Genomic DNA, 26825 nt, shown 5'->3' on the forward strand with positions numbered 1-26825 from the left:
TCCTAAGAAAAAGTAAGACAAAGGGGAACTGGGAACAAATAGGGGTCAGATGTAGATTCCAAGAGCATACCACCAATGTACTTAGTTTGAGATCACCTTTAAGTCTCATCCGGACACAAGCACAAAGAGAAATACACTCAAATACTTACATTATACATTCAAAATAACAAATATAATAATACATAACAGAGAGATGATTTACAAGGAAAAAAAATATGATGTCCCAAAACAATAACAATGCATTTGACTGTTTCCATCTCAGCCAGGGCCAAGAAAAAAACAAGTAATCTCATTCCAAGACAAAGACAGAAAGCATTTGGAAAACAGATTTAAGGGGATAGAAGACACAGTAAGTGCCTCCCTGCCCACTATGGGAGGTCAGCTACCCCACCCAGTTATTTGGGGAAAGGTTGCGCTGCACCATGCCAACATGTATCTTTCATAACATAAACAAAATAATTAAAACAATAAAAATATGGCACACTAAAGCTTTATTTTGCTTTAAGTCATAAGTTGAACAAATCAAAACCATCTATAACAACACAAAAAATGCCCTCAAGCCATATGCAACTGAGCTATATCGTTTTATCTTTATCTTTGTATAAACGATAAACTAGATGTCACAATATTTACTAATCCATTACATAAATTAAACTTTTATTTCACAGTTAATTACATAGTATTCCTCAAGATAAACAATTAGAGGTCAATCAAATTTTCTATTGCAGGTTCTCTGCAATTAGATTCAAACCTTACTATGCTTAAGCTGATAAAAATTTGATATTTTAGAGTGTTTAACAAAGTAAAAAAAAAAAAAAGGAAAGGAAAAAGATCAATCTTAAAACAAGAATGAATAACAACTTTAAAAAACAACAGTTAAATGTAATCTTGAATTTTATTTTTCAAAAATTGAAGAAGAAAAACAGATATTAAGGAAAACAAATGGAGAACTTTGAAGTGCTAAAGGATCTCAATGTAAATAGTGATACGTTAATACAGTGGAAACCATAATAGGTCTGGATATGACAAGCATCCGGTTATAATAGGTGATTTTTTAATCAAATATTCCTTTCCTCTGAGCATCCAAGCACTCTCATATACTCACATCCAATAGTGTATGCAAAATACCCAAAATTATTTGAACAAAACTTGCCTATTTTTGTTTGCGACACATTAAGGTCATATCAGCGCCAGTAAAAAGGAAGAATATGGGGTAGTAAAAAGTTTCGTTTGAGATCACCTAAATGTCTCATCCTGACGTTAAGCACAGGTCTTCACTAAGAGGAACACACTCAAATGTTTTCAAATCATATATAACATAGGAATAATACAGGTGTATAACAGAGAGATGATTTACAAAGAAAAAAATATCATCTCCCAAAACTAACTATTCATTTGGTTATTTCCCTCTCAGCCAGGGCCAGGGCAATATCAAGACAAAGACAGAAAGCAAGTTGGAAAATAGACATAGGGGCATAGAAGACAAAGTAAGTACATCCCTGCCCACTGGAACAAAACTTCATAAAGGGGCCTGAATAAGCACCTGGAGGTAAAATTCTTAACACAATAATAAAATGACAGGTCGAGAGCGGAAGGACAAAAATTGTATGCTTTTGGGATTCCACATGAATAAAAACATCACAAAGAATTAGGTAAAACAACAGATATTGAATATAACAGGGATTTTGCTCTGGTGCTACTGTCCCTATCATAACAGGTTTCCACTGTATTTTAAAGCATCACAAATTTAAATTGTCACAATCTAAAAGAAAAAATGTTTGGTAAAATGGTCTCTTCTAATGAATTAATATTTTCTTCTTTATGAATTAATCTTATAGTATCATTACAATACACATAATATAATTCCACAAAACTAATGAAAGACAGAAAATAATATTAATGATAATAATAATAATAATAACAATGATAATAATGATAATAATAATAATGATAATAATAATCAGTGATGATAATGGCAATTTGTCATAGAAACAGAGAAACAGAAAGAGAGAGAGGGGGACAAAGAAAGAGTGAAAAAGAAAGAAGAAGAAAAAAAAAAAGGAGAGAGAGAGAGAGAGAGAGAGAGAGAGAGAGAGAGAGAGAGAGAGAGAGAGGAGAGAAGAGAGAGAGAGAGAGAGAGAGAGAGAGAGAGAGAGAGAGAGAGAGAGAGAGAGAGAGAGAGAGAGAGAGAGAGAAATTGGTGGGACTTGTTTCTCTCTCTCTAATTAGGGGCATGTTATGATAATTATCCTTTAAAAACGGACCTATAACTTTACTACCACTCTTGACCTACTTACAAATAAAGTCTAGAATCATTTACCCCCTCCCCGACCCCTTTATTTTCGACCATCAATTGCCTTGTCTCACTTTTGAAATCTGAAGCCAGTCTAGACTGACGCCATCAAAATGGGAGTGTCACCAGAATTCATACAACTGAGCACAGGTGTCAAAATATGACACAAGACATGTTGGTGATTTTTTTTCACGGATCCACCACTTGACCTGAGCTTTTATCAGAGGAAAATGTTTGACACAGCAAAATCAGCTGAAAATTTCTGAGAAAATCCCAAAATCTTGGGATTCTGCAGACCCGCGGAAGATTATCATCACTGAATAATAATAATAATAATAATAATAATAATAATAATAATAATAATAATAATAATAATAATAATAATAATAATAATGCAATCAACATTTCACAAAAAATGTATAGAGAGAAAAAGAATGACACGATTTTCTACTTTCTTCTAATTTTGAATAGCTTCATCAAAATATTATTTTGGGAGTAGTTGGGGTTTCTTTTACAAGGCAAGAAGAAGAAAAATAAAAGATGGAAGACTGAATATCTACAACATGAATTCGACTAGACCAAGGACAGTCAGGAGACCAAAACAAATGGAATTTTAAAAAATAATAAGTGAATACAAAGTCATAAACTTACACCTTATACAAACATTCAATCTTCAACAGAAAATACTGCAAAGAGAAAAATCAGAAAAATCTTATAGAATCATGACACAGTAATCAAACCAGAACATAATATTTCTTAATTAAGACAGTAATCATTCATCAATGTTTTTTATAGGTGATCAAAATGCATTTATAACTGATACAAAGCTACCCTGAAAATAAATATTTATGACAAGAAAGCAAGGCACTGAAACACATTGAATTGTCCACTGCATTACAAGGGATCCCTTGTGTTCACTTAAAGTGTTAGAAAATTATATTTGAGATCTTGCATATCATGTGACAGTACTTGCATGGGATTAAGACAAAAAAAATGCTACGGAGATATTTCTTAATTGGGTTAAGGGCCACACTCTGAAAATCAGGCGAAATTAAATTCAACATATTTATTTTAGAAGAGACAACAAAGAAAAACCATGAGTTGCATAGCTCCGCTGAAATAGTTATCTTAAAATGTGGCCTTCTAGCATTAAGAATGAAGAGTTGTGTTGTAGAAAAATTTACAAAGGGTCTTGTCCATGAATGTTGTATGCAGTACATGTTGTTTTTTTCTTTTCCTTAATCTAAAGCAAAAAAGTTGAATGTTTTTTGTCAGCCTGACTTTATAAGCAAGTTGCCTACCAATTCAGCAAAGACAATCTGCTATATAATAGCAATGCATATAAGAAATAGTATTTGCTTATTTCATACTATAGAGAGAATTAACCCCATGGACACCATGTGACTATTACAATAACAAACAACACAACTGTTTGAACTGCCAGAAATCATCATACTAATGAACCATACCAGAATAAAGATGTGCTGGTGGGCTGTCCATTCTATTGGATGCTAACTCAACTTTTGCCCTTTCATGTTTCCTCAGAGCTGCTTGATGCATTCTTTCTAGGAATTCATGCACACCTATATTGATATCAAAGTATGAAAATTAATAATTTTTTTTGTTTTAAATACAAAAATAGATGCAACTTTGGAGACATCTTTTTAAACACACAAAAGATTTAGAAATTAGTACATGGGCCAGACTTTAACCTGATCAAATTCGACTTCAAATGTGGCTAAATAGAAAATCATATGGCTTTCACTATTAAGACTGGCCCACTTAAAATAAACTAAATTTTAACAAACAGAAAATTGAATAGACTAGGATAAATGTCACTGAGACAAAAATAGATGAATAAAATTTAATAAAATAAACAAAATATTATGTATATTTTAAAACAAAATTATAGTTGACCCTAGCCATACAGCTCTAAAACTATACAAGTTAGAAATCTTCTGAGGTCTTCATCATATTTTCTGATAATTTTGCCATAAAATTGCCAAGTTTCAATCTCTAATTCCATGTATTAAGTGAGATACAGCCACAAACCAGAATAAAACGCAGAAAAAGCGTCCCATATTTTCGGTATTTTTTTCTCTTTGTGAGTCATCCAAATAAATGACACATAACTTTGTTATATATTAATGGATTTTCAAAATTCAAAAAGATTGTAACTCAGTGGAGATAGGGCTTTGATTTAAGAGTAGTATTTCCTACAAAAATAGAAAACAAAAATTTTCATAGTCATTGCTAATCAATGCACCTTCTACTTACTTTTTAATGTAAGAACTGGAAAATAACACCATGTTTTTAAAAAATCAATGTTATGATAAATTTGTCAAACATCTCAAAAAGTGGAGAGAGATTTAAGGGTTGCAAACACCTCAAGTTTTTGCTGTGACATAGAAATAAGAAGGTTGTTGTTGTTGAAGCTTGGACCATAGCTTCCTTGAGTGCAATATTTTTACTGAACATGCTGTTTTTGGCCATTTTAAAAATCATTTTTGTGTAAAATACTCAAATATCCCAAAAGGGAAGGTATGACACTTCATGAGATTACTGACAAATTGCTGCAACTCTTTGTGAATCTATATGACACTAGCAAGTTGAATGCTTTTGCACATGTTTTGACAGTGTTTTCAATTTCCTTCCGTCTGATACCCAATTTGCATATATTTGAATTAACATTGCAGGCTCCAGAGCCTTCAAAAGAAATGTTGTCTCTTTTTGCAAGGGGACATAATTCAAGTTTTTTCAAAGGGCCATAACTCTCTTAATTGACACTTATTTTTACGGTAACAGGTGAATTTGTATAGCAAATATGTTTTGTTATTTGAAAAATATAATGGCATAAACTCCCACGGGGAGGGGGTTCCCGTGGCCTAAGCACTAAATATAAATATGACAATGACAAAATTCTGGCTGAATGAGAAAAGTAAACAATCAGGCACTGCTTATTTGATATATCATTTATAAACTTTTAAAACATTTTTTAAAAAGTTATGTTTTTCCAGTTTGTGCTAATTTTGCTTAAAACAGGCCTGTAAATGGTTGGTGAAAAAATTGTCGGAATTTTTTGAAACGCGAAAATAGATACAGGACAAAAATATGGACACAACACAGATGACACGTCAATTGACTAGTCAAATCATGTCACTTTCCCCTACTTATTTATAACAAGATCCTTATTTTATGGTATCAAAAAAGAAATCCCAATTATTTGATGTCCCAGGTCTGAGTTAGTTGTAAAATGAAAGGAAGAGAACAATTCCTACCCTTTTGAAGGATGTGTATCTAGACGTCTAGTGCTCGACACAGGAAGCTGCGTATCTTCGCTCCTGTTTGTGTTAAATGTTTATGCTGATTCTTTCGTTTATTTGGATTAATTCTTATAGAAGAAGAAGAAGAAGAAGAAGAAGAAGAAGAAGAAGAAGAAGAAGAAGAAGAAAAAAAAGAAGAAGAAGAAGAAGAAGAAGAAGAAAAAGAAAAAGAAGAAGAAGAAGAAGAAGAAGAAGAAGAAGAAGAAGAAGAAGAAGAAGAAGAAGAAGAAGAAGAAGAAGAAGAAGAAGAAGAAGAAGAAGAAGACGACGAAGAAGAGGAAGAGGAGGAGGTGGTGCAGTGGTGTGAGAGCTTTCAAAGAAGAATATATAGTTCGAAGAGAAACCTTCCGGTCCGGTTAGACACACTTCTGTGTGTTCGTTATTTACTGACTAGGTGTGTGTGTGTGTGAAGACGACTCGCGCGAACTTCGCGACCTCTCTCTCACTGGCTGTGGCACAGTAATCTTATAGCTAACTGATAGACGGCATGTTTTGTCTTTGATGCGACAAATAAAAAGTTTTTATGTTCTGTTCTTTAAAGTCGGCATTTGAAACGGAATAAAATCTAATTTTTTCGAGGAACGAAATAAAAGTCTTTTATTTTCTTTTTTATTGGTTCTGTTCTTTGGGGTTATGAATTTTATTTTTACTATTATCTTTCTATTTATTTTTTTTTTAGTACTTATGGAGAAAAATCGTAATGTCGGAAATCCGAAAATAGACGGAAGATTTACAGGACTGTTAATAGCTGGGCTGTCTAAGACTTTCAGCAAGAGTTGATTCTTTCTAAAAAGCAATCAATTTGCAATTCCACAAAGCAAGCATCTTGAAATTCCTTTTTGTTTTAAATTTTAAGACCAGACATTCTGTCAGTACGTGTCCTAATATATTTTCTTATTTGAACATAATATCTAGAATGAAATTGCAAGTAAGCAAATTCTAAGACAACTTCCTACCATATTCACTTAAATCTAATTTGTTGATCTTTGAGCTTGAGAACAACAGACAAATGCAAAGAGAGAGATTGTCTTACCTGCACTTGCCATCCAATTATACCACACCGGTGGAAAGTTGGTCTGGGGATCATCACAGTATGACATCACGTATGAAAAACCATTCTTAAAAAAAAAAAAGAAGAGAGAGGAAAACCACACTTGGTAACAAGGATGTATTGATATCAAAAGGTAGATAAATGATGATTTTTAAAACTGTGAATTTACAAATTCTATTACCAGAATATTAAGGAATAGAATTTGTGAAAAATATACAGTTTGTAAGATATCCTATTCAAGCCATGAAACAGATTCCTGATCCCCTTAATTTTTTTTTTCAGCAATAAATTCAAACAAGGATGACAAATTCAAAATTGCAATATTGTTTGTATTATGTTTTTAAGGGTTTTACGGCGCTTGCAACACATTAAGTTCATATCAGCGCCGGTAAAAAAAGAAGAAATGGGATAGTAAAAGTTATAGAATTACAATTAAAGCACCCAAGAAAAAGTAAAACAAAGAGGAATTGGCTCAAATAGGAAACTGATGTAGATTCCAAGAGCACACTATCGAAGTACTTAGTTTGAGATCACCTAAAAGTCTCATCCAGACACCAGCACAGGTCCCAACTAAGAGAGATACACTCAAATGTTTACAAACCATATATATAATATATAAACAAAACAATACAGTGCATAATAGAGAGATGATTTACAAGGAAAAAAATATCATCTCCCAAATAACTATACATTTGGCTGTTTCCCTCCCAGCTAGGGTATCTGGTCAGGGCCTGGACAAAACCAAGTAGGTAATCTCATTCCAAGACAAAGACAAAAAGCATGTTGGAAAACAGATATAGGGAGATAGCAGACACAGTAAGTGCCTTCCTGCCCAGAAAATTGCAATTAACCAAACAATAATCTGAGGTAATAAAAAAAAAAAAAAAAAAATAAATAAATAAATAAATAAAAGCATGTGGCAAAGAGAGCCAAACTGAAGCAATTACAGTGTAGCACAGAAATCTGAAAATCACGAACAAGTGCCAATTCTCTTTTTTAATCTCTCTATTTTCATAGTATTGGCAACACAAAAATCTCTATAAAAGTTTTGAAAGCCAACAAAGAAATCTCAAACAAACTGGACATTCACTTTTGTGTTTGTTCATAAAATTCTTGTACCTGATGTATGTATTGAAATGAAAGCTTTCATCACTCTCAGCGTGGCATGAAGTGAGTAAGTCAATGTAACAAGCACGCATTTGTCTGGAGTGAGAGGCGGTGCAAAGCATGTTTTATCAGTGTCTTACGGACAACACACATTACTCTTTATAATTCTATTGTGTCCCGGTACCAGTAGGAGGCTAGCAAGACAGTGATGGTCTGAGGCTGTTGTTACTGTAACAACAAAATCAAGCAAGTAATTGGGGATGGGGTGAGAGGAGTGGCATTGTGGAGATAAGTGAGGAGTGATAGTGATAAGGTATCGGATTCATAGGTTAAGTCTTCACGTACTTAATGGGTTATCAACAATGTGGTGTGCTGGCTTTGCCTTCTTACTATAACCACCAAATTGGAATCTTAATCCACCTCTGAATGAGACAATATGCACAAACCTTACCAAAACCCCTCGTTACCTCCCTCACATTCTTCTTCATATTTTTTTGTAAAATGCTCAACACAGAAAACTGGAAAACATGGAAATCTTGAACAAATAGGTCCTGTTCTGACTCATTCAAGATTTCAATGCTGTCTGTATTGTTTTTAAAAATTATTTTGATCTTACCTCATCAAAGAAGGTGTATGGTGTGATCACCATTTGAGAAGAGTAAGTCTCTATCCGGACAGTTTTTTCCCTTTTAGGACATGTAGGATGCTGTGTTGCTCTGGCAGTGATAATCATGGAATTTTTTTCCGGATAAATCTGAAATCAAACAAATAAAGGTGTGACAAACAATCATTGAGTACTAAATTTTTCAAAAATAAATGTGATGTTTCTAAAGACAAGCTTGATACAATTCAACAAGTAACCTTTTTTCACTTTCAAAATATAACTTTTTAAAAAATACCCAAAGACAGCACATACCATGAAACTTACCAATATGTTTAATAATGAAAAAGAAGGTCAATACTTAAAAAACACATACATACATTACAATTTCTGTGTAAAAAAAATCATGTTACAATCTTGTCACTTATCTGTGAAATGCCCCTCATTATGCGGTCATTTTGACATAAGAAGTTGAATATTAATGATCGTATACGAAATGAACTTTATATTCAAATTTCATTTAAATATTTTAATGACAAAAATGTCTTACCGAACATCGCCGTACATAAACATACTCTCTGGGGTTCATAGGGTACTGAAATAAATTAAGTCAACATCTTAAGGACAACTAATATTAAAGAAAATACGCATCCATAATCTAAAAAAGCACATTCATTGACAGCTCTTTTATTTCCATTTGGGTAGAAAGTGTTCACTGGTAGGGCGGACGCAATACTAGTAAAATGGACAGGTTGGTGAGCTGTAAAAAATAAGAGGACAGCCTAAACTATTCTTTTTGCCTGGAGAAATATATCCCTGAACATCAAAGAAGATTCAATAAATCGTGACCAAAAAATTGTGGCTTTTTATTCATCTTGTCCCATTCATCTATCTCATAATTCTAAATTATTTTTCTCATATGTTTACAATGTGGGGTGCTATACTATAATAAGAAACAACTTCACTATAATTAAGAAATACATGTTTTTAGTAAAAAAGTTCAATTTGACACAGCCAAAATGTTGTGTGGTGTTAACATCCATAAAAAGATTAGGAAAAGAGAAATCTGAATGAATTTTATTCCGTATGAAAATAATTGTTCTTTGCAATAGCTGTAAATTATCATTTCCAATAAGATAAAATTAATTAAAATGGCAACACATTCGAGGAAGCATTGAAAAACCAACAATTACTCAAACTCAAACATAAAAACAATTTGAATAGTTCTCTTAAGTAAAATAGGAGAAAGGCAGAATGGCAGACATGGCTTTATCATATATCTCTAGACATCTTGACAATAAATATCTTTCTTTTTTATTTTTTTTTGGGGGGGGGGGGGGGGGGGGGGGGGGTGGAGGAGACGCGGTATCATCTCAAAGACAATAAAAATGAAGTTCTTAACATCAGACATGTTTCTACTCCAAAGAAAACCCCTTAGGACCACATAGCCTTTTAATCAAATCGAGCTGAATTGAGTTATTTACTAAAATAATGTGTATTTCTTAGTTATAGTGAAGTAGTCCATTATGGTATAGCAATAGCACCCCATATTGTAAACTTATGAGAAAAATTATTTATAATTATGTGTCATAAATTAATGTCGTCAGAAATTTGGCATACTTTCATATTCATCAATCCTCATCCTTTCTTTTTAATATTTTAAATCATTAAAAACAGGTCATCTATCAAATTTATTTGTCTACACAATCTATGTGAAGCAACCAGGTAAGCTCAAATGTTATCAACCCTTGCTCAGATTAAGAAAAGGCAGAATCTTTAAAACGGCTCTTATGCAGAGCTGCCAACTTCAATAGGAACAAGTCTAAATTTTAAAAATGTAATAATGCAGTCAGTCAGGCCTTTTGTTAGATATCTTTAGAAATAACCAAACATTTGTATGGGCAAGAAATTTCAAAAGCTTAATTTCAAACATTGTCTTTCAAATTACAAAAGCAAGGAATTAGATAAAACGTTGTGATTACATAAAGATTTTTGCATTTTACAGGCCCAGTCATTGTGTACAATATGAGGAGCTAATTTTTGTTTTTGTGAGTGACACCCTATAGTGTTAATTTGCAGTAGATCACCGTTTGTTAAAATACATTTCATCTTTTATTTGTATTTGAAATGCATATTTAGTAGTGTATATATTCCTTACATATGCTTTAACATCTTTTATCAAATTGTGTTTTAAATCATGCAGTAAGATGTTCATTTTAGGATAAAATTTGATGATATTGAAGTTTTATATATTTTAAGAACATAACATTAAACGAATGTTAAGACTTTTGTTCAAGCATCGAAATATAAAAAATAATAAAAGTAAAAATAATTTACTCATTTCAACAAACTGTTCATTTTAACAAAATCTTACATCAATCATTAGACAAAAATGTTTATACTCACAGGAAATTTATATAACCAGTGAATGACTTCTGAACCACTATCTGTGTCTCTATCAATAATGCGTACATCAAGAGTTTGATTGTCCCAGTCTTTCCAGTAATGTACATCGACCTTTCAAAGAAATTGGGGAAATAAATTCTCATGAAGATGTCAAAAGGCCAAACTCTAAATCACATCAAGGATAAGATAATTGCTATAGCTATATATGTAAGAAAAAGCATGATGATTTGATTTACACTCTAAAATAAAGAGAACTTTAGACAAATGAATTACAACCATTAAAATAGATTGAAAAATGTACAGTGACATAAATGTCATTTATTTTAATGCAAAAGGACATCACAAGTATGCATATACTGGAAATACAATTCATAAAAAAATTAGTCGCTCATTTAAGCCCAAACTGAAATAAAAATATGAAATATGTGTAACTAAGTAAGACAAAAATTACAATGTCAGCATAATACCTGTGTGTTATAGAATGCTCGTGCAGGAATGTCTCTGAAGTGTCCGAATACTGAAAATAAATTTTTAAAAAGACAAAAAAATTCACGGTTCACCTGTTAAAAATATCTATTTCTTCAAAATCTTACATTTTTCAACACACATCATATATTATTTATTCAAAACTGTTTTCCTGATCACCAAAAAAATTCAGAATTTCAACCATTGGCATGACAGGGGTGAGAATGACTGGTCACAAAGAAAGGAGGAAATTTTTCAGCGCATAGATCACGACCCATGACCTATAAATTTGAATTTCCGTAAAATTTACTGAGATTCAATCAAAAATGTATCTCGTAGCAATTTCTGACACGATTCGTAGGACTTTCAAAAGTTGAAAGAGTAATTACAACATAAAATCTTATCTACTTAGAGAATGGTATCAAGTGATTCGATTATACAATGTTTGTTTTTGTTTTTAATGTTTGTAAGGGGTTTACGGTGGTTGCAACACATGAAGGACATATCAGCGCCAGTAAAAAGGAAGAAAATAGGATAGTAAAAAGTTACAGTTAAAATTACAGAATTACAGTTAAAGCACCCAAGAAAAGATAAGACAAAGGAGAATTGGTTCAAATAGGAAAAACATGTAGATTCCAAGAGCTCACTATCAAAGTACTTAGTTTGAGATCACCTAAAAGTCTCATCCAGACACAAGCACAGGTCCCCACTAAGAGGAATACACTCAATTTTTTACAAATCATATGTAATACGTAAACAAAACATAATATAGTGCATAATAGAGAGATGATCTACAAGGGAAAAAATACCATCTCCCAAAATTAACTATACATTTGAGGGTATCCGGCCAGGACAAAACCAAGTAATCTCATTCCAAAACAAAGATAGAAAGCAAGTTGGAAAACAGATATAGGGGGATAGAAGACACAGTAAGAGCCTCCCTGCCAATTATGGGAGGTCAGGAACCCAACCCAGGATTATACAATGTCAACAGCCACCACCCACCCCATTTTTCACTTTTAAAAAAATATTCGTATGATTTGTTGGAATGATGTGGTGACGGCAATAGTAGTACTAATGGGAGAGATGGTGTGGTGGTAGTTGTAGTACTCACGATAGGTAGGATGCTGTTGTGGTGGTGGTGGTTTTAGTAGTTGTGACTGTAGGGATGAAAATGTGGTGTTAGTTGTAGTAATAGGAATAATGATGTGCAAGTGGTGGTTGGGATGATGATGTGGTGATTGTAAATAGTTGGGGTGGTAGGGATGATGTGGTGGTGGTGGTAGTAGTAGTTCTGGTAGGGATAATGGTGGTGGTGGAAGTTGTAGTAGTAGTTGTGGTAGGGATGGTAATGAGGTGGTTGTAGTGTAGTAAAGGTGGTAAGGATGATGATGCGGTGGTGGTGGTGGTGGTTGTAGTAGTGGTGGTAGGAATGATGTGGTAGTGGTTGTAATAGTATTAGTTGTAGGGATGATGATGTGGTGATGGTTGTAGTAGTAATGGTGGTAGGGATGAAGTAGTGATGGTGGTTGTAGTAGTAGTGGTATTAGGGATGATGGTGTGGTGGTGGTTGTAGTAGTTGTGCTAGGGATGATGATGTGGTGATGGTTGAAGAAGCAGTGGTGATAGTTTTTTGTAGTGGTGGCAGGGATGATAATGTGGTGGTGGTTGAAGTAGTAGTGGTGGTAGGGATGACGACATGGTGATGAATGTAATAGTACTGATTACCACAAGTGATGGTGTGGTGGTCATTGTAGTAGAGGTGGTCAAAGAGATAATGATGATGTGGTAGTGCTTGTAGTAATAGTGGGGATAGGAATGATGATGTGCAGAGTATTGCTGGTAGGGATGATGCGGTGGTGGTAGAAATGATGATGTGGTGGAGGTTATAATAGTAGTGGCAGTAGGGATGTTGATGTAGTGGTTGTCTTTTTATTCATAGAAAAATTTGAAAAAGGCGGAATTGTGATGGTGATGGATGGAGATTCTTAGCCCTGCATCATCATGATAATTTAAAGATCCTAATCCACAACCTTTTTAAATAAACAGTTTGAAATACTTGCCATGAGACCAGACAACCTTAAATTGTATCATGTAAGAAATCAGAAAAAGCAATTAATTATATTCATATCAACAAAAGATGGCTTCGTTGGGTAAGCAAGTTATGACCAATTTCCTTTCTACAAAAAAAGCATCTGCCTCTGCTAATAACATAAATTGCAATTATATTTGAAGTCAGAAATTCCGAATCCCTGGGGGCATTCAAAAGCGGACTAAAAACATATCATTTTGGAAATAATTTTTAGCTTAATTTTTATGTACAGTCCTGCCGCAGGCATGCCTACCCTCAGTTCAAATTTCAGGGACATTTTACAGATAAAACTTCAAATTCAGGAACAATACGTCACGAAATAATAAAGTCTTAAAAGATAGTCAAACATCGGATATCGAGAGTGGTGGTGGTGGTTGTAGTAGTGGTGGTAGCAATGATGAAGAGGTTGTCGTAATGGTTGTTGTAGTTTTGGTGGTAGAGATGGTGATGTGGCGGTGGTGGTTGTAGTAGTGGTAGAGATGATGGTGTGGTTGTTGTAATGGTAGTGGGGATGATGATGTGGTGGTGGTGGTTGTAGTTATGGTGGTATAGATGGTGATGTGGTGGTGGTTGTTATTGCAGTGGTGGTAGATGATGATGTGGTGGTTGTTGTAGTTTTGGTGGTAGAGATGATGATGTGGCGGTGGTTGTAGTAGTGGTAGAGATTATGATGTGGTGATCGTTGTTGTAGTAGTGGTGGTAGAGATGATGATGTGGTGGTGGTTGTTGTTTAGTGATTGTAGAGATGATGATGATGATGTTGTGGTAGTTTTGGTGGTGGGGATCATGATGATGTGGCGGTAGTGATTGTAGTTGTGATTATAGGGATGATGATGATAATGATATGTCACAGTAGTTCATAATTGCATAGACCTCTTAATTCCAAGTTATAATAAAATGGTCGATTTTATAATTTCCGGGACAAAAAGTAAACTTCCATATTTTCCAGGACAGTCATTATTTTTTTCAAATGTCTGGGACAAATCCGGAAATTCCAGGATGGTATGCATGCCTGAGGCCGGTTTATTGGGATGGCTCGCCCCCTGACAAATCGTACCAATTAAGTGGCGGCCATAAAATTGAGCAATTTTTCAAATTTACAATAGTTCACTCTGCATTTATCCAGATTATAAGATCTGTTCTTGTTGATGAAGCCATATACATTGATGAATTGTCCAAGATAAATAGAATGGATGATTTGATATCAATGCGGCAAGCTTTATAAGACCACCTTCAACTGTTTAAATCTCATAGTAATGCATGTCACTTATTGCAATAACGTTTATCAGACAGTGAAATTTCAAGTCTTAATGAAAAAAAAAAGAAAAAAGACACCTTAATCCAGAGATGCCAACCTAGCCTTTTGAAAACCCATATTTTCACAGTGCCGTGCAGAAATCGATATCAACGCGAAAAGATCGAATCGGACTTCGTTACCTCGTATTCGAAAAAGGGCAGTGAATTACTAATAGTTATATAGCAGTAGGCGGGGCAAGATTTGCAAAATTCAGTATCAATAATGAAAGCTCTTCTGCATGAAAACACTTTTCGTGTTGTGATCGTAATTTCGTGGATTTTTCACTTCAACCAAATCCCGTATTTTTCATGATAAAACCGTATGCCCGTATTGCGGAAGAAAAAACATACAGAATACGGGAAACCCATACTGGTTGGCATCTCTACTTAATCTACCTCTAACATTGAGAGACAAACTGCACACATCAATTAACGAATATGCACTCTTAATAGTTGCATATACTAGCAACAGATTACAAATGCATTGTCTACCCATTCGTCTCATTGAACATACAAACCACAATTTGGTGGTGACAGCAAAACACCCGATTGGCTGTCGAGATAGACACCATCAAGGGATAAAGGTATATTCTATTGTACCCACCTCTGTGATGAACGGTACGACGACACATCCCATGTAAGTCTCAGAGAAATTATCGCTCTTATCAAACATGTTTTAAAATCAGATCAAATAACATTCACTTTTTCTTGTCAACATTCACAGACCAGTTTACAAATCATAAAAAGTAGAAAACGTATCACCATCATCATGATTAGTATCAAATATACTGACGTTAGATATGATTACCAGAGCTGCCAACCCCATCTGATGAGAATGTGTACAATGGGACCTCAAAATGGGGAAGATTTCATAAAAATGGGTACAATCCTGAAATCGACTGAAACTAACCATTGTGAAAGTAAGAGGAAGGTATACTTATATAAAGTCACACTGCACAAGCTCAATTGCAGCAACAATGATGTTCCCAAGACTAAAATCCAATCCTTTCAGAATTCTACCTCCCAGCATGAAGATCATAATTGGTCAAAAAAATATATGAACATCCACTTGGTCACCAAGGTTTCTCAATAGGCTAGTAATAATATGAATTACAACTAAAGAAAACTGAAGTGACTCTGTACACTGAAAATGGGTACAATCTTGGGGGAAATGCGTACAAGCGTACAATCGCTGAAAATGCGTACAATTCCGCATTTTTTGCGGTAGGTTGGCAGCTCTGGATTACCATTATCATCATCATCAATACCAAATTTCATTCTAAAAAATAATAAATTATCCAACTATATATTGAGCTCAACTGATAAAATGCACAGTTAAACTATAAATATGATCTGAGAATATGTAGAGTGTAAAATATGGTTAGGTGCAAAATTCCATGCAAATCTTTAAATAAAAACAAAAATATAAGTGAATAACAGAAATAATTTTTTTGTTTGTTTGTTGCTTTAGGTCTCTTCCAACACAATTGAGGTTATATGAGAGACCGCTGAAACAAAAAAACAAGCAATCTAACAAAAATAGTACAAATGTCAATCAAAATCATAACCTAAAGATATCATAAGCTAAATTATAAATAACCAAGAACAAACAGGCAGAGGATTTACAGAAAAAAAATATCCCCTGTCAAAAATACAATCACAAACCAAAGGAGCAGGATAGGCTAGTAAAGAGAAGAAGAAACGACATCACTATCGGATCGTACACCCATGCGAACATCATAGGTATATGATTCAAGGGTGATGCTCCCATCCAACCACCCGCAACAGAAATAAAAAACCAACTGAAATAATTATAGTATTAATGTGACCCTGCATTTCTTTTGACAGTATCATTACTATCAACATTGAAAGAAGAAATTCTCTACTCATATAAATGGAAACTAGACTAAAATGGAAAACCGGTCCCGTTCATAATCATGGATAAGCTGTGAACCATGTAAATCCATGATAGCAGAACAGCTGTGACCAACTGAAAATTTCAAAAATCTCGGAATTCCGCAGATCTGCCGAAAAATTGACAACTCCGAAGAGTAAGAAATACTGGTTGGCAAATCTAATTCTTGATGACAAACTTAGTGGACCCCTCAAATAAAAGATAATCTTACCCCTATATCTGAAGAGTTGAGAATTAGGTATTTGGTGCCGCCACACTTTAAAATCATCAGCATCCACAATCTGCTCCCATTTTTGTTTCTCTGGGACCTGGGTTGGGTGATCCTTGTAATGCTGACTTTTTTTCACCAACAATTTTACCTCAACTACTTCTTTGTAGCAACTGTTTAGGAAAAAAGAAATTTGTATCATTTCAATAACAAAAAATATAACATAACAGGCAAAGGGAATTATAGCTTTTTTCTGGAGCTACAAATTTGTCACATTTCGATTGACCTCCGACATAACACAACAACATGAGCTTTCCCTCATAAAACATTTAGAACTCTCATAGCCTATCACAAGAAGAGATATGTCTAACTGCAAAGTGATGCTAAATCATGGGTGCCAGCAGGAAGAAGTGCTGAAACCTGAAACTAAAATCTTGACACTTTGCCAAACCTGAAAATGTTCCTACTGAAAATGCGGCCTAAACTTTACTCTTATTTCATCACCGTTTTTATATCATTATTAAATGATTACACAGCAAACATATTGACCCAATGAGGAAATTAATTTTGATTTTAAAACCAACCGAATTTTTACCGATGCTACTAGGTTATTTTACCCAAAACACTGAAACCGGAGGTATTTGACTTCGAGATATCGCGAAACTGGAATTCTGGCATGAACCGGAGAACTGGCACCCATGTGCTAAATTGATTTGACCAAGACAAGATTGCACCAAAATACAATATTTAATGTAGCTGCGGGCTGCACCAACATTAAAAGACTACCATTAAGTTTTAATCTTGCATTTCACAATTTCATGATTCTGAAAAACTGTAAAACATTTCATAAAAACTTCAAATGACATTAATATTTAAAATTTTGAATGTTGGTTTAGCAATGCCTAATTATTGTAAAATGCATAGTTTTTTATGAACAATGCAAACTTAACCAGAATTAAATCTTTGGTTGCGGAATTACAGTTTCAAGAACATAAGCTTTCTGTACTATAAGCAAAGAATAGACTTGAAAGACTCATTGTTGAGAATTAATTTCTAGAGTTTATCAAATTGCTATTCATTTATAACTGCTAATTTCATTCTTTTTCAGTACTCCATCAATATTTACAGAAACATCTTATGCATACTCTCATCAAGTTAGACCAAGCGAATTATCTCAGTGAAAAAAAATCACCATTCTTTCACTGGATTTTAAGCAAAATATCAATCTGAAATTCAATCACTCTCCATCTACTGGGTCACATGAACGGATGGCTGTGTTTAACAATAAGATATTTTTGGGAGGGGATGAGGTTAAATCACAATCATATGCCTTTGTCCCTGATAACTTATCGCATGACAAATGTGTGTTTCATGATTTTCTGATGAACAAAAATTACATGCCAAATTGATTACAATCCAGTCTACAATTGAGATCTAAACCACTTATCACCAGAAAATAAGTAGAATCTCATCATGATCCAATATGGGTGAAAAAAAATGACTTTACAGCATAATTCTGGCAACATAAACTCTGGAGGGGCCTTGTTAAAAATAATTGAAGATATCAACTTCAAACTTTCTACAAATCATTTGAGGCATCATATCTAAAATAAAAGCCTAAAATGTCTTACCTGTAATGATACTTATGTTCAAAAAAGAACCCTAATAACACCAGAAGTGTACTGAAATGTAATTCTGCAATGTGAACTTGATTCTTGGGTAAACCATAACATAGACTTAATATGTTGTCTTTAATAGCAATTCGTATTTCATTTAGGGAAAAAGGCATGGTTGTATAAAAATCACTTAACAAAGAATATGCTGTGTTTGGACTAGAACAAACGAACAAAAAAAGATCCAGTCTGTTAACATTGAGAATGCACAACGTCACGCTAATAGACTTTTGCCTGACACTATCTTTTGGAAAGATTAAAGTATCTAAAATTGCCCATATATATAAATGAACCAGACACAAGTCTATATTGTGTGTATATATATATATATATATATATATATATATATATATATATATATATATATATATATATATATATATATATATTATATATATATATATATATATATATATATATATATTATAATACAGAGTTGTGCATGGTTATTAGAAAATGGATGACAATAATTTGTTTAATTATTAACATGTTACAAATACTGGGGCTTTTAAAATTTAAAATTGAGCTTTATATAGCGCAATATCGACTAAATATGCTCAAAGCGGTTTACAAGGGGTCCCTGGTCAACAGCAACATTTAACATTTAGGACGGGACATGACGCCTGTTAGGCGATATTACAATTTTTCTGACAAATACAACACTTAACGGCCAGGTACTCATTCTACACCCAAGTAGGGTGAGAGAATGTGAGTAGAGAGCCTTTTCCAAGGACTCAACTATGCGTCGAGCACGGGGCTCGAACCCAGGACCTTCCAATCTGAAAGCGAGTGTCATACCACTAGACCACATAGCCGCACTAAACGATATGATGTGATTAAATCTATACATATATATATATATATATATATATATATATATATATAATAATTCTCATGACAATTCACATAGCAATTTAAAACAACAAAATGATAAGTTTACCTCTTAATCTCTTCATCAGAAATTCTTTCTTTGTCCCAACTAAATGCTGCTGCTGAAAGTAGAGCTATTAAAGGCTTCTTTTTAATTCTGGTGAAATGAGAGCTAACTTTCTCTTTAAGCAAATGTTCTCCATAAAGATTGCGATACAACAACAAAATCTGATAGGACCTCCTGATACGCTGTGCTAAAACCACATTGCATTGTTTTGAGAAAAGTTCTGACAGAATGTCCAATTGTCTACATACACGTTTCACTGCAAATTTGACTCGATTACTGTATTTAACAGAAAAAAGATTTTGCACTGAACTACTGATTCCAATCCCATCAGCTGTTGCTCCATAATTATATGCACATTGTTTACAAAGGGGCTTGAGACTTGAGGTACCTCCTCCCTGACCAAATAAAAATTTTCTTAGTGCATTCATTATGTCCAAAAGAATCTTTCATCCAGTTTAGGAAATGTCAAATCTGTAAAAGACGATATGTGACAAATGTGAGAGATTATAGGCAAGAAAAAAAAAATTACCGCGAACAACAGCATTTCAAAGTCCATGAGCAATAGTGAAGAAAATGTCTAATTTTTAAACAACTGTATATAGTTTATTGCAAGAAAGTTTCACAGATTCACAGTGAATAGAAATTAGAATGGGAGACCATCCGAAATCTTTTCGGTCTAGCATCTCTTTCAATTAGTATTTTCACTGTGGATCTTTTTGTCAGGCGTTTATTTATTCAATTTGTCAATATATAGTGGTAGCATTTTAAAAACTCTAGATAAAACCTAGATAAATTAGTGAATGAAATATCTAGGGAGATCAAAATAATATTCTTCAATTTATTTCTAGGGAGATCACGATTTTGGTCTCCGACGTATAACTGCATTTTCATTTATGTATTTCTTTATGTTGTGGACTTTTGTTTTGTTTGTTTTTTGGGGGTTCTTTTGTTTTTTGTTTGTTCTTTATTTATAATTTTGTTTTGGTTCCTAACCCAAATGGCTCGTTTTGACTAAGGAGACCAAGAATATGGCTTCCAGGTGTACAACCATCTTTTTGTTTCAGAGTTGTTTCTTTATATGTTGAGTTTTTTGGGGGTTTTTCTTCTTCTATCTATTTATTGCTTGTTTGTTTGTATTTGTTGCTGTTTTTTTTTTTTTAGTTTGTATGTAATTATAGGCCCTATTATCATGCCCCCCCCCCCCCCTAAACCACTCAGAAAGAGAGATTGTAAGTTGTTGGCCGTATAACACAAAAAGTAATTTAATTTTCTTGTTTTGTATTATTTTCCCGATTTTTGATAATTTTAAAATAATTGTTGTGACGGACGGCTGATAACTTGCAATCTCTCTCTCCCTCTTTCAAAAAATTTTTTTTGGTAGGGGGAAGGGAATGTGATATTATTACACGGTCTAAAACAAAAAGCCCAAACAACAACAAAAAATAAATAAATGAACAAATAATTAACTGGCCTCCTCAACATGCAACAAATGCAAATACGGTTTTTACGTCGGGGAGCCAAACTCATGGTCTCTTTGTCTTTAGCAAAAATTGAAGGATTAAAAAAAAAAAAAAAAAAAAACAACAATCTCAGTAATTTTGTTTTCAAGGGTTTTACAGCGCTTGCAACACATTTCAGTCATATAAGCACAAGTAAAACGGAAGAAAATGGGATAGTAAAAAGTTCTAGAATTACAATTAAAGCACCCAAGAAAAACTAAGTCAAAGGGGAACCGGGTACAAATAGGAAACGGATGTAGATTCCAAGAGCACACCATCATGTACTTTGACCCATCCTGACTCAAGCACAGGTCCCCACAAGAGGAACACACTCAAATGTTTAAAAATCATAATCATATATTTAACATTAAAAATAATACATTGCATAACAGAGAGATCATTACTCAATTACAATACAAGACAAAAAATATCATCTCCCAAAACTCAATACATTTTTTTGACTGTTTTCCCTCCTAGCCAGGGTATACGCCGTATAATATGGCCAGGGCCAGGACAAAACCAAGTAATCTCCTCATTCGAAGACAAAAACAGAAAGCGCGATGGAAAACAGATAGGCCAGCCTTTTCGTTATCCCCAGACAGGTGTCTGGGGATAACCAATTTCCATTATCCCCAGACAGTAGGTAGTCGCATCGCCCGTGGCTGAGCCGCTGATCGAGCCCCGATATCGATGTTACGGCTCTGGAGTGAAAATTGTGTTAACCGGTGAACATAGTTTTACTTCCATTGCCGTGGAATCGCTTCCTGTGCACTAATTTCGTCACTTCCGGTCTCATTTTAAAGAGGAGAAGCCAGCGCATCAGGCGGCGTTTTCAGATTTTTAATCCGTTCATTCTTTGTTCAGATGCCAGCTGTTTGAAAATTTGGTAAGTTTTAACTTCATTTTAAATACATTTTTCATTATATTACCTATTTTTAATTAATGTTATATTATTCGCCAACCATTTTTCTCTATTTGTGTGAATTTTGGTGGTGATTGATGCTGGCGAAAGCGTCTTTTAGTGACTTTAAATACGATGCGTGTTCATGAAGTTGGCGACGGCCAACCAGGATTGCCTCTCGATGTATCCCCGAGTCTCCTGTGTACAGTGCAGTCTGTAAACTATCGACTGCTTTGGCTTTTGTGACTTGTATAAATAATTTCAAGCTGAATAATTGCTGTAAAAAGACTGAAAATAGTCCCATCCATAATTTTAGTTTTATTTTATGAATGAATGTTGAAACTGAAATGACTTTTTAACTGGGATGATACCGGACAACTAAAAATTATGTTCCACTGATATTATTTTTTATCTTTTATTTTTGTTTGTTCTGCAGGTTAAGTGTGTTGGTTTAATTTAATGTGGTTAATTTCAATACAAATAATACAGAATAGCATGATAGAGTCAATTCAAGTGAAAGTATATTTCATTCATTACTTTACTCTTTACCACAACAAAAATTATTATATAACTTTTAATTTTGTTGATTTAATCATAATCGAAGTACTTTTTTTGTTTTCAGAGTCAGACGTTCATTATGACACCACATTTTCATGTTTCATTTCCTGCCTTGTATTTTTAAATATGAAATTGAAATAACAATATGAATTTGATTGTCTGCCACCTCCAACTCCCGTCGTCTGCCGCCTCGAACTCCAGTCGTCTGTCTTGTATTTTTAAATATGAGATTGAAATAACAACATGAATTTGATTGTCTGCCACCTCCAACTCCAGTCGTCTGCCTCCTCCAGCTCCAATAATCTGCCTTGTATTTTTAAATATGAAATTGAAATAACAACATGAATTTGATTGTCTGCCACCTCCAACTCCAGTCGTCTGCCGCCTCTAACTCCAGTCGTCTGTCTTGTATTTTTAAATATGAGATTGAAATAACAACATGAATTTGATTGTCTGCCTCCTCCAGCTCCAATAATCTGCCTTGTATTTTTAAATATGAAATTGAAATAACAACATGAATTTGATTGTCTGCCACCTCCAACTCCAGTCGTCTGCCGCCTCGAACTCCAGTCGTCTGTCTTGTATTTTTAAATATGAGATTGAAATAACAACATGAATTTGATTGTCTGCCACCTCCAACTCCAGTCGTCTGCCGTCTCGAACTCCAGTCGTCTGTCTTGTATTTCTAAATATGAGATTGAAATAACAACATGAATTTGATTGTCTGCCACCTCCAACTCCCGTCGTCTGCCGCCTCCAGCTCCAATAATCTGCCTTGTATTTTTAAATATGAAATTGAAATAACATGAATTTGATTGTCTGCCGCCTCGAACTCCAGTCGTCTGTCTTGTATTTTGAAATATGAGATTGAAATAACAACATGAATTTGATTGTCTGCCACCTCCAACTCCAGTCGTCTGCCGCCTCTAAATCCAGTCGTCTGTCTTGTATTTTTAAATATGAGATTGAAATAACAACATGAATTTGATTGTCTGCCACCTCCAACTCCCGTCGTCCGTCGTCTGCCGCCTCCAGCTCCAATAATCTGCCTTGTATTTTTAAATGTGAAATTGAAGTAACAACATGAATTCGATCGTCAGTCTCCCCCAACTACTTCTGTATCATTGCTTGGACTTCGATGTATTTATTCAGTATCATTACCTGGATATTGCCTGTGTCTACATTCCATGCAGCCAACAACCCATAGTGCCTAGATTTTGTTGTCTTCTGTCTTTTGCCACATCTCAGCCATCTTATGGATTTAAGCGAGTCAGTACGTGAGTACCCTTTAATTATCTGTTCTCTTAGTGATGTTGAATGCAAAGCAATTATCAAATTTTCTAAAGTTCATTTCAATTTTAATGTAGTTTAATAGTTAGTCATATGATACATCTCTTCGAGATGTTCAGTTTGATATATGACATGCCTATGTTGCAGAAAGTTTGCAAAGTGTCGGTATTTATCGGCTTATTGTTTGTTATTATGTAATATGTTACGTAATATTCAATTTTGCATTTTCAGGTTAAGTTTTCTCTACCACTCTTATGTAGTTCTTGTTTTTAATTTTGCATTTTTATCACTGACCATGTTTGCATATATAAAGCGGCAAGCTTGTTTCTCCCGAGTACTGTTGGTGCCCAAATGTCTTGTCCAAGGATGCAAAAACATTGGGCAGTACATTTGCAAGTTGCATTTACTGACACTTGTTCAACTTTATTTCTAGCCCTGTTCATTGTTTTTTTGTTTTTTTTTCTTCTCTCCGAATACCAGTCATCTTTCGTCTGTTGCTCATTTGCCAATGCCAAATATTAAGTGCCTTCCCCAAGGACACAACTTTAGTGTCTAAATTCATACGTTTACGCTCCTTTCCTCTTGTTTTAACAATTTTTGTGTTCAAAATTAATCATAGCCATAGTATTGTAAGCATGCTCTGGAAGAAGACTACCCTCAAATCTGTTTTTAAAGTTATTATCCGTTCCTCGCGCTTTTTTTTTCATTTTCTAGGGTTATGTAATTGCATGACGTTGCATAATATTGCATAATAATCATTTAATTTTTTAAAAAATTGCTTCGTCTTTCCTTTGCGATCATTTTGATATATGGTTTTATATGTATTCCAACCCAAATAACCGTGATTTTCCATTTCCCCCGCTTTTCGGTTGCTCTCTGGTCACAGTTTTAGTTTCTTTTTTCCTCTAAAATTATATTAAGTATTTTGGTCCACTTTTGCGGACTAATAATCCCGTAACTTTGGTTCTAATTGTCACATTGTCATAATTTTGGTACCATTGAAAAGTGTATTTCTTGCAGAATAGCATGAGACTATTTTGAAAACAATTGCTGCAATCTCAAATTTTCATGCAACTACCTACAGACAGGTGTCTGGGGATAATGATAATGATAATGACAGCCAAGATAATAATCAACGCTTCACATGATTCATATAGTAGGGTATCTAGAATAGGAGGATATAGAATCTTCTAACTTGTTTATGGTATAAAGAAAACTAGATTTAAAGCCACTCTTTGGTGGAGCCTGTTTCTAAGTTTTTCTTATGTGCCTTTAGCCTAACTGTAAAATGAAGGTCAGAAAATTACGCAATGAAAATGGTGACCACAGTGACCTTCAGAGCGACAAAATACTTTAAACCAATCTCATATAACATGTAAAGGATATTAACAACTTACGTCCTTGTAGCACTTCAGAGTGTCTATCAAGCTCCCCTCTTCTAAATAACAATCTTCGGAAGAAATCTAAAAATTAAATGTGAAGCGAACCGGTTTCCTTCAATGAGAAAAACGGCCCCCCATGTGAGACAGCTTGTTTTCGTTTCTTTTCAAAGCGAATTTTCATTTTCATTGTGTGTTAACGACAGTATTGCCAGATTAATTTTGTAAATGCCAAATAAATAACATAAAATACCAAATTGTAAATTTTAAAAACGCCAATTTTTTTTTTAGAAAAAGAAAAAGAAAAAAGAAATATTAATTTCTTTTCCCGCTACCCGACGTGAACCATCGTTAACTTATAGATAGAATGCGCTTGGCCAAGGAGTTCATAACATTGCCATCCGGAAGTATAACGGACCAACACACAAACTCTGTGTAACCATGAACTTTTATAGTCTGGTTAATACAGTTTAGTGAGAACAACTCACAAACGCGGATGGCAAAAACAATAACAAAGGCCTGAGTGACGTCATCTGCATACTATCTATTGCCACTGACCCAAAAAATAAATTACGTAAAAAGACAAGTCTTTGGTCGCAAAAGAAAACAAATAGTGAGTTGTATTCAATAGTCCAACCAATGGAATCACTTGTTTCCTTGAGTTCTACAAATGACAACACAAACCTTTAAAATGACACCGTTAACATATAGATAGTATGCGTTTGGCTAAGAAGCTCATAACATTGCCATCCGGAAGTAATACGGACCAACACACAAAACTGTATGTATGCATGAATGTTTATAGTGGGGTTAATACAGTTCAGTGAGTATTACTTATAAACGCGGATGGCAAAAACAATAACAAAGACCAGAGTGACGTCATCTTCATTCTATCTATAGCCTGACATTAAAACCCTCTAGGACTTACAGTTTGATATAATTTTTAAGGTTCGTGCAGCATCTAATGAGTTATCGTTGGTAGAACTCAAGGAAACAAGTGATTCCATTGGTTGAACTATTGAATACAACTCACGAATTGTTTTCTTTTGTGGCCAAATACGTGTCTTTTGACGTCATTTTTTGTCAGGCTATAAGTTAACGATGGCTATGGTTCCAGTATCAGGCTATGAGTTTACGATGGCTACGCGTGAACTGAGTAAGTAGTAAGTACACAAAGCCGCTAACACGTTTAATTTAATGAGAATTTCATCACCTCGTGCAATTTTTCAGGATGAAATTTTGTATATTTTGTGAAATTAGTGTTGATTTGTCTTTTAATTAGGTGAAATTAAATGATTTTTTAAAATACCAAAAACAAATACCAAGATGCCAAACCCCATTTCTCCTCACCAACCGGCAAGTTTTGAAACTTGGCTTCTGGGCTTCTATAACATTAAATTGGCAACCTTGGTCAACGACCGAGTTCTGGCCGAGTGACACGGGGAGCGAACGGCCAGACGTCCAGCACAGTAGGGGAGGGCATCCGGATCACCAAAAGGTCAACGATGCTTTAGGTTTTGAGAAGTCAGTCATCGACGACTGAGAAGTTCCCGACCTCCACTTAGTTCTCGATGCTTTTCTCGTCTCGAGAATCTTGGTCATCGATGCTTCTCGTATTGAGTCCCGAGTCCCGAGTCTCGAGACTATACTGCGCGAGCGACGCACGCGTTACTAACAATGTGTACTATCTGCATTGTTCACCCCTCTCTCGTCGGCGATGATTCCAGCGAAGCTCGAGACTTTTTTGCGTCTCGATGCTTTTTTGAGTCTCGAGACTCAAAAAAGTCTCGAGCATCGCTCTAGTCATCGGTGCTTTCATTCAATACCTAGT

At 34.4% G+C, this 26825-nt stretch overlaps 1 protein-coding gene across 1 annotated transcript; it reads right to left on the bottom strand.

The window, feature by feature from the left end:
• Window positions 1-476: 476 nt before the first annotated feature.
• On the bottom strand, window positions 477-25312 carry LOC144965628 (stAR-related lipid transfer protein 7, mitochondrial-like). Its single transcript, XM_078901170.1, has 10 exons — window positions 25013-25312; window positions 19371-19838; window positions 16761-16930; window positions 11249-11298; window positions 10782-10892; window positions 8926-8970; window positions 8391-8528; window positions 6650-6734; window positions 3763-3876; window positions 477-2979 (listed from the first exon to the last, which is right to left on the bottom strand). Exons 2-10 carry the CDS (start codon window positions 19793-19795, stop codon window positions 2960-2962), a joined length of 1158 nt encoding a protein of 385 aa, XP_078757296.1. The 5' UTR covers window positions 19796-19838; window positions 25013-25312; the 3' UTR covers window positions 477-2959.
• Window positions 25313-26825: the final 1513 nt, after the last annotated feature.

This window comes from Berghia stephanieae, chromosome 2 (genome assembly GCF_034508935.2).
Source record: "Berghia stephanieae isolate SIO BIC M18660-M18661 chromosome 2, UCSD_Bste_1.3, whole genome shotgun sequence".
Lineage (NCBI taxonomy): Eukaryota > Metazoa > Mollusca > Gastropoda > Nudibranchia > Aeolidiidae > Berghia > Berghia stephanieae.

Coding starts and splice junctions, on each gene's coding strand:
- LOC144965628 (XM_078901170.1), bottom strand. CDS start 19,795: ATGAATGCACTAAGAAAATTTTTATTTGGTCAGGGAGGAGGTACCTCA. Junction 16,931..19,370: donor TCTGATGAAGAGATTAAGAG/GTAAACTTATCA, acceptor TTTCCTAAACAG/TTGCTACAAAGAAGTAGTTG. Junction 2,980..3,762: donor ACCAGCACATCTTTATTCTG/GTATGGTTCATT, acceptor TTCTCTTTGCAG/TATTTTCTGTTGAAGATTGA.